Source organism: Astatotilapia calliptera, chromosome 14, assembly GCF_964374335.1.
Source record: "Astatotilapia calliptera chromosome 14, fAstCal68.1, whole genome shotgun sequence".
NCBI lineage: Eukaryota > Metazoa > Chordata > Actinopteri > Cichliformes > Cichlidae > Astatotilapia > Astatotilapia calliptera.
Window position 1 is genome coordinate 35,714,242 of NC_137435.1, and position 12,089 is coordinate 35,726,330.

Sequence of the window (12,089 nt, forward strand, 5' to 3'; positions counted from 1 at the left end):
CCTGTCTATAATCACCTAGCAAATGAAATGCTTTTCACAGTCAGGTGTTTCACTACATGGAAGCATGTATGTTACAACACTGTATACGCTGCGGGAAAAGTTACAACAATATGAACACTACAGCAAAATCTTTGATTTGTGTGTAGATATGTGTATGTAAATTCTGTGTGTCCCTTGCAAAGGTTATAGCCAGAGCTAAAAGAGTGTTATTATGTACTCATTTTAATCACTTGTGGGGGATTCATTATTCACATAAACATTCCTTTTTATCTACAGATACAGATTATCTTAGCTGAGGCTTGCTTTGTCACATGTAGAAGAACAGAGGAAATGAACTGGTATTACAAGTACTGCGCTGCAGTGGTTTGTATCATATCTATCTAATAGACTCCAATTCGTGCATGTAAATGGAGAGTCCTCTTCACACACTGAGGTTAATTATGGAGTTCCACAGGGTTCAGTGCTAGGACCAATTCTGTTTACATTATACATGCTTCCCTTAGGCAGTATCATTAGAAGACATAGCATACATTTTCACTGCTATGCAGATGACACCCAGCTCTATCTGTCCATGAAGCCAGATAACACACACCAATTAGTTAAACTGCAGGAATGTCTTAAAGACATAAAGACCTGGATGGCCGCTAACTTTCTGCTTCTTAATTCAGATAAAACTGAGGTTATTGTACTCGGCCCTGAAAATCTTAGAAATATGGTATCTAATCAGATTCTTACTCTGGATGGCATTACCTTGGCCTCCAGTAACGCGGTGAGGAACCTTGGAGTCATTTTTGACCAGGACATGTCCTTCAACGCACATATTAAACAAATATGTAAGACTGCTTTCTTCCATTTGCGCAACATCTCTAAAATTAGAAATATCCTGTCTCAGAGTGACGCTGAAAAACTAGTTCATGCATTTATTACTTCCAGGCTGGACTACTGTAATTCATTATTATCAGGATGTCCAAAAAACTCACTGAAAAGCCTTCAGCTAATCCAAAATGCTGCAGCAAGAGTCCTGACAGGGACTAGAAAGAGAGAGCATATTTCTCCTGTTTTGGCTTCCCTTCATTGGCTTCCTGTTAAATCCAGAATTGAATTCAAAATCCTGCTCCTCACATACAAGGTCTTAAATAATCAGGCCCCATCTTATCTTAATGACCTTGTAGTACCATATCACCCTATTAGAGCGCTCCGCTCTCGCTCTGCAGGCCTACTTGTTGTTCCTAGAGTATTTAAAAGTAGAATGGGAGGGAGAGCCTTCAGTTTTCAGGCCCCTCTTCTGTGGAACCAGCTTCCAGTTTGGATTCGGGAGACAGACACTATCTCTACTTTTAAGATTAGGCTTAAAACTTTCCTTTTTTCTAAAGCATATAGTTAGGGCTGGACCAGGTGACCCTGAATCCTCCCTTTGTTATGCTGCAATAGATGTAGGCTGCCGGGGGATTCCCATGATGCATTGAGTTTTTCCTTTCCAGTCACCTTTCTCACTCACTATGTATTAATAGACCTCTCTGCATTGAATCATATCTGTTATTAACCTCTGTCTCTCTTCCACAGCATGTCTTTATCCTGTCTTCCTTCTCTCACCCCAACCGGTCGCAGCAGATGGCCGCCCCTCCCTGAGCCTGGTTCTGCCGGAGGTTTCTTCCTGTTAAAAGGGAGTTTTTCCTTCCCACTGTCGCCAAAGTGCTTGCTCATAGGGGGTCATATGATTGTTGGGTTTTTCTCTGTATCTATGAAGCGCCTTGAGGCGACTTTTGTTGTGATTTGGCGCTATATAAATAAAATTGAATTGAATTGAATTGAATTGAACTGTGGGCTGGCAGTGAAAAAGTCAACTCAATAACATCTTTATGATCCACAGTATCTCCCAATGTCTCTAACTCACAGTAGGATAAAACTAAAACAAGTGGGGACAGAAAACACTTTTAAAATGTTTGAACTAAAAGTAAGAATGATGAGCATGAACAAGCCATAACTCCTGCCCATCTTAATTAAACTGACTACAGTCTATAATCCATAATAATTCAAGGTAATCAAAACATGAGTTTAATCAAATCAAAAACAAGTTTAATCTTCATAACTACTTTAAGCATTTGGTTCTACAGTGTACAGCTCAGTTATTGAGGTTGTGTTTGCCACAATCACCCATGACCAACATGTGTTGCTGGGTGGATGACTGTTACTGTGTTAGCACGGAGCCAGAACAGAGACGATGCTCTGTTCTTTGTGAAGACAGAAGAGCTGCTGCTCAAGCTGTCGAGCTGGTGCTGACTAAGAGTGGTGATTACCTGCCATTAAAATCTTTATGGAAAACAAAGCAGCGAGTCATGATCTCAGAGTTTCATTTAACCAACCAACATCACTGTTAGCAACTGAAGTCATAGAATTACACTAACACTTATCTGAAAAGACAGATTCGTGATCAAATTTTACACATGATGGTTTTCAAAGTGGCTGGATATTATTTTCTGTCAACAAACAACTTTTGAAGTTGGAACTCAGTGAGAATGAGTTGGTAAGCTGTGGTAGAAAGCAACCTTTAATCTACCAGCTGGTTCACCCTGAGCCTGCAGTGTACAAACACGTGCATCATCACAGATGACAACACACATTACCCACTGTAAGCTCACCATCAGAAGGATACGACATGTTCAATGGGCAAGCGGTGGTCTGCAGAGATGGAGGAGGTGCTGAGCCAGAGCTGAAGGAGAGGGGCAGGACGGGAAGAGCAGGTGGGACGCTGACAGCGGAACAGACAACAGCAACGAGCGCAGCAGAGCACCGGGCTGGGCCAGCTGTAAAGTGTATTCTAATGTGATTTGTCATTACATAACAGAAGCTGGCACACAGCAGAGCCACTCCACGCTGCAGCCCAAGAACATGCACACAGACACACACCAGCAGCAGCAGCAAGCCTCACAGCACTTAAGGTCATTCCTCTTCTGTTTGTATCAGGGCAGTTAGCAAGTCGACTTAGTGGATTTGTTTAGTTCTTCACTTGGCATAAAACACACTGTGTTTTTGGCTGCACTCATCCAAATTACAGAGAACACTTTTCAACTATAAAAACAACAATACACAAAGAAAAATGACAAGGGCACTCAGTGAGCAAACAACACAGCCAGCGATCACATGACTGGCTGAGGAGTAAACATCAATAGATATTTAGAGTAGAAAGTACCACACACTTTTTTCCTCAACAGACGGAACTGACTGTCAGAATTTTCCTCACACCTACATTTATGTGTACATGTGATAGAGCCCATACAGAAACAGCAAGAGGCAACCTCCTCCTCCTATACTTTGTGTTGCATACATACAGGTCAGCCAGAATGATTTATTCCTGCATCTAACTCCACTGTAACACTACAATGGGATTCATACGAGCAGTATAGTAGGAGCAGCTGTAGTGTATGAGGGGGATTAAATGCTGGTTATATAACCAGTGACCTGCCAGTGCAGCCCTACTGATCCTGGCCCAGCAGAGTACAGCTCGGCTTAAGAGAGCGGCTTACCTCTGCAAATGATTCATTCAGCATTAAACTCGCTTCATCTTTCACAACATGCATAACACCGGGAGTGAAGTAAGATCTGTGGCCTATTTTAACGAGAAATCCTCCCACAGGAATCATTAGCCCTCCAACACATCCCAGCACTTACACAGATAATAAAACATGATGATAAAATACACTTGCAAATTAATGAGAATTTCATACATTCAGTATAATATGAAACTTTACACGAATATATTGTATATTTTACTTTCTGAAGTTTGTTACAGTGGAGTCCCACAGTAGATACATATCAAATACCACATATTATTATTATACTCACATTATATAAACCACTGACAAATATACAATCTTAGCTGGAACCTTTGAAGCTCTACAAATGGAGCATTATAAATATAACGGTTAAATTGTCAGATTTTTGAATGGAGTTTGGTGTGATGCACTCCCGGCGGAGCTCAGAGCTCACAGCAGGCACTCTCGCTGTCTCTTACCTTGGCTTGGTTGATGATAAGCCCCACGAACGTTGACACCAGCACCGACCCGGACATGCTGCCTTTTCTTCGCATCTCCTGCTTTAGGAACGGGAAAGCAGCGGCGGGCGGCTCCTCGGGAACTGTCACCGTGTAGGACTGTCGCATGCTCGGCATGCTGGCGGAGGAATGAAACCGATCACCGGTACGAGTTACTCAGACAACGGCGTAGGTCTCCGAGTGCTCCCGCTGACTGGATGATGAGCTTTCTATCTCAGGGAAGCGAATCACACGTTTCACCAGCTTTCTCTGCTTGTAGTCGTTCATTCATCGATATAGACGACCTGTGGCTTCTCCTTCCACGCCGTGCTACTACAGACTGCAATGAACACGCTAAAAGCGACAAACACGTGGTAAAGCCGAGTGTTATAAGAGCAACTGGCCGCTGTGTCGTTCTACGCAGGTGAGGGTCCATTCGGCGGTGTGGGTCTGTAAATGCAAATAAATGCACATTGTGTTCCCATTCCGTTTTACCGGACTGCAGGCCCGCCCCCTTTGGGCTCGGGTGAAGAAAAAAAAATCGGCCCACAACAAACGTCAGCGGCCGCCTCCAACCGTGCTGGCTACGTCAGTCCAGCCTTCTCCGCGCTGCTGCTACAGTCTGAAGGACTAAACGCTGTGCTCCAAGGAGACTACGCATCTTCATTTCGATCACGACACAAAAGTCACCCATAAGGGCAACTACTGTATAAAAATCAGTGTAATAGTATGGTAATAGCTAAAGTGAGGAAGAAACATCGGCTGTAAGGGAAAGACAGCATACACTCTTAATGTGATGGCAGGGACAAGTAGTTCTAAAATTAGGATGTGCAGTCCTAAAAAAAACGGTTGTTAATGACGTTTCCGGTGAATCACCAGCAAAGACATAGACACATTAGTGTTAGTTCTGGTCTGTCTTAATGAGAGGGTGTAGTAGAATGACAGCCTAGATCTATCAGCAGTACCCAAGCAAGCACAGAGTGCCGCTCAGCAGTCTGCTAAATATCCCATACAGTCCGCATGTAGCAGATTAACAACAACTAATGTCCAAATGGTACACTGTATTAGTAACAGAAGTTACAAAATGAACACCATATAACATTCTCTGACCTGAAACTATGAATTAATCCTGTAAACCCATCAATGAAGTGTTTAATTAGGTCACAGATCACAGGAATAACTCCTGTTGGCTATTCCAGGTTTACTTAGACAAAAGTAACAAGGGTTATAGTGAGTAATAACTAGTTGATCAATGATGACATTCATCAAAATACCAAAGATTACTAATAAGATAACAAAACTCATGGTAAAAATTCAAGTCTAAGGTTCAAAGTTGAGGAACGCAAAAGTAAGATAAATACAGACTAACCCTCTTAGTGTCAGAGTACACTCATGGACTTTCGTGGAGTTCACAGAAAAAGTGTTAAAGAAAAACAAGTGTTTCCATGATGGCAGTCAGGTGGCACACAAAGGTGGAATTATTGTGAGTAAGGAGGACTTAATGTTCTGTCTCATCCTTTTTTCTAAGTGAATGATGGTCACATTTTACACTTCAGGCAACCCCAAATAGACCTGCCGTAGAAATACTGAGAGCTACAAGTTACAGTAATGCTTGTGATCACACAGGTCTGTTGACTATAAGCACCTGTGACTATAAGGTTTTGATGACAGCTCACCCGACACCCGGAATTATATTCATGCTAAAAAGAAATTTCCCAATGAATGTAGTTAATAAAACAACCAAATGTCCTGTACCTGCCCTTCCACGTATGGGCAGTATAATTCAACATTGCATCAAACAGGCGAATTGCTGACAAAAGTAACATAAGTACAAGCTGATTTTAGCTGATCCGGTGTGTGAAGTGGAGGAAGTGCAACATGTACCCAACAACAATATCATAACCCAGACTCAAGTGTGTGTACACAACAAATAACCAAAGAGCACAGTCCATCTGCAGACTAAACACTTGTGTGTGTCTGTGTGTGTGTGTGAGAGAGAGAAAGAGTCTAAATCCCTGAAGAAGAAACCTGCAATGTGAGAAGGGTCTGTATTCTGATATGTGATGCAAAAAGCTACATAATCTAAAATTGGGACAAATGAGTCTGAGCAGTGTTTTCTGGGAGAAGTCAGTGTACAGTTACCTTGGGAGGACTGTTCTATTACTTAGGCACATCAGGCTGATTATCTCCTCGCTCAAATGTTTAAATTTAATCTAGGAACAACATATTTCATACTTTTTATTGCTGTTCGTGCGCCGTTATTCATTCTATAGTCACGCGTCGTACAGAGCATACTTTGACTTACTAGCACCGATTCAGATTCAGAACTAAAGGAAGAATGCAGGCGATCCTTCAATATAAAGCAGCTACCAAGTTACAGCTCTGCCCATTAATCCATCTTTCTGTCATAGTCAGATTGTCTCCAGGTTCATGTGGTATCAAATAGAATCCATAAACTGTATATAAAAAGTTGACAGAGGCATCTGTCTGGATTTTGAAGCCAGAAGTAACCAAGCTCTAGTTATCAGCTCAGTCTTGCTAGCTTGGTTAAGAATCTGCATGTATTATTGAGAACAGATGCCAAAGTCAGACACAAATATCTGCAAATTATATATATCATATATAAGCAGATAATAGTTTATTTATTAGATATTTAATACTGTGCCTACATTGCCAGGGATAGAGATGGAAATTAGTTTTTAGATAAATGTAAAAAAAGGCATCTTCTCTTTTCTGGGATGTTTTTTTACATGGTTCCTCACAAATACAACATAAAACTCACATTAAACTAAGAAAATATCTAAAGTTCCACAACTGGTTCAGGTGAGAAAATTGATCTTTATGGTTTTCTAAGCTAATTCCCTCTGATAAGAAAGACTGTGAAATATGGCGGAGAGCCAGCACTAAGTAATATATGAATCTTGACTTGAGTATATTCTGTCACACTATCAGATAACTAACAAATTAAGTCAACAATTAAACACTGATTCCCATTGTTCCTATAGTGGCTTGACGTAACCTCAGCATCAGATGGTGGTTGAGGAGGGAAAGCTGACCTACAAAGCAAAGCTCTTGATTTAGCGGTCTATATTCATCAATCTTTTGAGTTTACTTGTGAGATAACAATTCTAAGCTCTTGGTGAAACTCGCCAGAGAAAGTCAGGGCTCAGCCAGTTGCTATGAGTGACTATTTAGTTGGAAGAAAGATCAGAACGTCTATCAGACACAAATGACCAGACAGTATATGCTGACATCTGCATAGCACTTTAGAAGTGGTAGTCAACCAGCTGCCACAGCTAGAAAACAAAACAGATGATTTACATCTGAACCATCTCTGTGTGTTAACCTCAAGGTCCAAACAATAACAGGCCATCTTGGATTTAAAGATCCGAGTAGTGATACTCAAAAACCACTGCAGGTTTAGTACTGGGGCAGTGAACAGTAGTTTTAGAGTCCTGCTATAATGATTGCTCTGACAGATATGGCACACCCACAAACCTACCAATCAGGCAGAACTACAATAGCAGCTTGTAAACCTGAGCTACTTAAAAGGCTGGCCCTTCTCTGCCAAAGAACAAGGAAAAGCTCCATCTTGTACCAGACTGTTTATTTTCTCTTAAATCAAACCATAAGCTGTCTGGCTAAGGTGTCAAACCGAGAGTCAGACTGTCTAAACATACTGTTGACCCAACAAAAAGTCTAGACACAAAGCACAAATGGATCTGCTGAGTTTAGTCTCAAGGATGCCACAGTGCCCTGTTGTAGCTGTTTGTCTCCACAAGCAAACATGGAAAAGTGTCAGTGAAGGGCCATTAGTGTCTTTTCAAAGAGCTGGCTTTAAAAAGCAGTAAGAAACTTAAAAAGTACTACCACTTTGAACAATAGACTGAAAGTGGTCTGAATCTGTGTTGTTGATGGGAGAACAACAATACACACAACTGTGGCAACAAAATGTGTCAACATTTAAATGATAATAATACTGTTCTCTGTTGAATATGTCTGACTAACCCAAGAGTGTGTTTAGAGCTTGGTGGCTTATTTGTATCAGATCTCACTTATAATAATGTTGAGTGAGCACTTTTAGCATAGCTTTGTGATAATGCTAATAAGTTTAACTGTTAAGATAGCCAAAATACAAAAGCTTGTGCAATGTGGATTGTGTCATGGGTGCTAGCTATGCCATTCAAAACCTCGCACTACACGATGCACACACGATTAAGGCAAAACACAGGCCGATCCCCAAAACGGTTGCGCAACTGAAAAATCAGCTCTAAATGGGCCAAAAATCGCACAGTGTATGGCCAGCTTTTGGAGGCTAGCTCCAAACAAACATGGTAAATGGTAAATGGCCTGTATTTGTATAGCGCTTTTACTAGTCCCTAAGGACCCCAAAGCGCTTTACACGTCCAGTCATCCACCCATTCACACACACATTCACACACTGATCATAGTGTGCAGCTTGGCAGTGTATACAGCACTATAATGACCAGACCTAATTCTTTTGAAAACCTTACATCTTTCCCAGGTCTCCACTTCATCAAACATTGCCTAGACACAGAGCTGGATGAGGCCAGCACAAACAGCGGCCTATTCGACGAAGATGATGGATCCATGGGGTCAGGAAAGCCAGAAGCAGGGGAGCTGGAGAGGTACCTTTCGTGTCCATTCACTGGAGGTGTGGATCTATTGCATGGCTTTCCTCACATCAAGAAGCTGTCGATCAAAGTCAATACAGCTCTTCCTGCATCTGGAGCTTGTGAAGGATTCTTAGTCATGCAGGACTCCTGTTCACTGCTAAACAGTTACAGCTTCACAGAAAGAACCTTGAGAGCAAACTGCTGCTTAAGCTTAACCATCACCTCACTGAGTTAAGAAATGGCACATTTTTGCTAAATATGCAGAAATAAATGCACACCCATACAACTTATGGTAAACTGAGCTGCCTTGTATGAACATATGTTGAAGATGCCTCGTTCTAATGTTTTCTCTGAGGCTGCTGTGCCATTTGGAGCAAAAATGAATATAACGTTTACAGCATATCTTGTCACTGGAAATTGTTTGCACTGTTTATATATTTATATTATTTACTGTAGGTATTGGTGAAAAAAGCTTTATGTTGTGAAAAACTGAAATCTGGAAATTAGAATTGTTGTGCCTTATTTTGTTGATGTTTTTACATATATTCCTTTTGAAAATGGTAAAATTTGTATATTTATTTATATTTGTTTGTCTGGTAACATTTATTTAATAAATAAATCGGATATTTCAAACAGTTACTCACTACTTGAGTAGTCTTTTCGCCAAGTACTTTTTTTACTCTTACTTGAGTAACTTTTTTGACGACTACTTTTCACTTTTACTTGAGTAATAATTTTTTAAAGTATTGCTACTCGTACTTGAGTACAACTTTTGGATACTCGACCCACCAGAAGGATACATGATCTATTAAGCCTCAGCATTTGAAAGCTCTCTTAATCACAATGCATTCTTACCTGCATTGTCATGGCCATGCACATATGCACCACACAGTGATTACACTTCATTGCCTGCCTATTTGTCAAAGTTCTATTTAAGCATATCTACTTTCACAAGAGTCACAAGATTTTCAGAAAATTTGACCTCTGACCTTGACGTCAGGTCACCCAAACTAGAACTCGTCCCAGATTTTTACTAGATGCCACTATAGTATCAGTGTGAAAATCCGAGGTACCCAAGAAAAAAGACAAGTGGTCACATTCTACATAAAGAGGCTGAAAAAAGGAGATTAAAAAAAATGAAGGGAAATAAACAAAGTTGGCTGCATTAAAATCAGTAAGAAACAATGAGTCTGGGCTGGTGGACATACACTATTTTCATACACCAAACAAGTGCAAGCAACAGGAACTGTGCACTGTACTGCAAAGCAAGTTCAGCATACCCAGGTTATCTTTCTGTTATCAGGCTTCACTTACTGTAACATCGGCAGTCAGGCTAAGGGGTTACATCACTGTACTGACTTAGCAAGTTGATAACCATGGGTTTTCTTAATGTCGCTATGCGTACCTTCACACAAAATAGGTGGCAATGCCAGTCTCTGGCCATCAAAAACATTACAGCAATTGTTGTGAAACTGTTTGCAGGAAAGAGGGAAAAAAATCTTAATCATACTTAAGCATGTGGACCAGAGTACTCGGGGATGGATCCCAGGAAAATATTTGCTGAGATCACTGATCAAGTGCAAGTCAGTATACTTATTTTACAACTAGATTTCTTTTTGAAACCAGAGAACTCACCATTTGCTGGCCACTGGGAAGAATATAAGCTTAAGGCATTCAACATTAGCTTAACCTTCCAGACTGGGAAGCTACTTCCATCTTTTATATATAATCTATTGGTCTAATCAGTACATCCATTGTTTTCCCAAAGACGTGTCTAAAGCACTACACAGCTTCGTAAGTCAAAATCCACTGGGGCTGCTTTCTGCACGCTCTGCTGTCAGTGTTGACACCAAGCCCCTGGGAAGATGGTGATTATATGTGCTTGAGTTCATTAGCAATATGCACAGGCCAGCTGGTGACCTCCAGTTAAAGTCCTGCACTTTTCAGACCTTGCGTGTTAAAAAGGTGTTGATTACCTAAGGGGTTAAAATGAATAACCCTAGCAAAGAACAAGGAATTCTTTATAACCAGTATTTCACCTTTGCTTTAATAAAGCCTGACTTTTTTTGTCTCTATAGTTAACCCAGCAGCACCATGATCCCAAGTGTTCTTTGGGAACACTCTTTTGAAATGACTTGGTTATCTTAGGTCATGTTTGTGAATAAAGACTTGCATGAGCTATGTTTACCCCTGATGTCAGCAGGCAGCAGTTAGTTTCCACTGTTAAAACTCCATAGTCCAGAGTGCCGTAATACTGTAAAGTGTACTATTATGTCTTCTCTTTTCATTGTTCTCAATGGCAGTTAGTTTTAAAGAGCCAGTGCACGTATAGCCCACGCTGGTTATTTTAAGTAATTTGGCAGATAAGACCTCTCTTCAAGGCCGTGTGGGTATACACACACACACACACACACACACACTCTCCCAGTACTGCAGCACCCACTATCAACCTGAGCTAAGATCTGTGTGGATGTGCAGGGTCTTGGTGATATGAAACTGTTAATATATTAAGTTATTGTTTAAAAAAAAGTGCTAAAAAGTGTTAACCATACCCGGTGAGCCCTAAAACACATTCACTTCTCAGTAACACGCATGGGAGTTACATACAGCTGACTGGACATTACAGGGTTTAGACATTGCCTGGTTTAGAATGGGCCTTTGGGGCCTCTACAGTAAAGGCTGTGCTAGCTTACTTGACAGAAATAAAAATGTCAAGTAAGCTAGCACAGAGTGCATAAAAATGCACTCTGGTATTAGTTCTGTCACCCTACTGTCAGGCTCAGCCAGCAAACCAGCTGATAGTTGAGAAGATATCCTTCTGCTTTTCATATATGCAAATGAACATGATGAGCAGAAGAACTAAATGAATAAAGAATGTCACATTCTGGAGCATATCTGATGCAATAAAGATGACAGATTTATTCTATCTGAAAGCCACTTTCAAACAGACTTCTCACAAATTCTCCCTAATTCCCACTTTTCCTCCTTCCATCCATGGAAGCAGTTACTGAGACTAATCCAAAGGAAAAGTGGATCAGTCATACTTTGGGATCCACGCAGTGGAAACCTGAGTCATTATTCTTGATGCTGAGAGGACCCGTCTGCTCTTTGAGAGACTGCTGGGCTTAGAAAGAGCTGTCAGATAACCATCAAACTACTTTTGTACAGTACAATAAGAGAGTTAAAAGAATAAGGAGCATTGTAACTGTGTCCTAGCGGAGAGTTGTAACAGTAAAAACCACAGGAGAGTGTAAGGTGTGCAAGAATACTGTAAACCCAGACTTCAAGTGCACTGAAATTAATGTGAACAACAGTGCCCCCAACTGGTAGGAAACAGTGCTACTAGTAGCACCAGAGCATTGTGGGTCTTTACCATGTGCAGACTAATAAAAGGAAAGCTTTGTGGTGATGACTGCAGCTTT

At 40.9% G+C, this 12,089-nt stretch overlaps 1 protein-coding gene across 8 annotated transcripts in view; it reads right to left on the reverse strand.

Annotated features, from left to right (window-relative positions):
• The window catches only part of usp2a (ubiquitin specific peptidase 2a), a 58,026-nt gene that overhangs the window by 25,616 nt on the left and 20,321 nt on the right, over window positions 1-12,089 (reverse strand). Inside the window, exon 1 of one of the 8 annotated variants that reach the window (XM_026193610.2) lies at window positions 4,013-4,555. The exons of the other annotated variants lie outside the window; for them this stretch is intronic. Within the exon in view, the coding sequence (XP_026049395.1) occupies window positions 4,013-4,168 (156 nt within the window). The 5' untranslated portion in view covers window positions 4,169-4,555. Of the gene's footprint in view, window positions 1-4,012; window positions 4,556-12,089 lie in introns of those variants that run through there. 8 annotated transcript variants of the gene reach the window in all.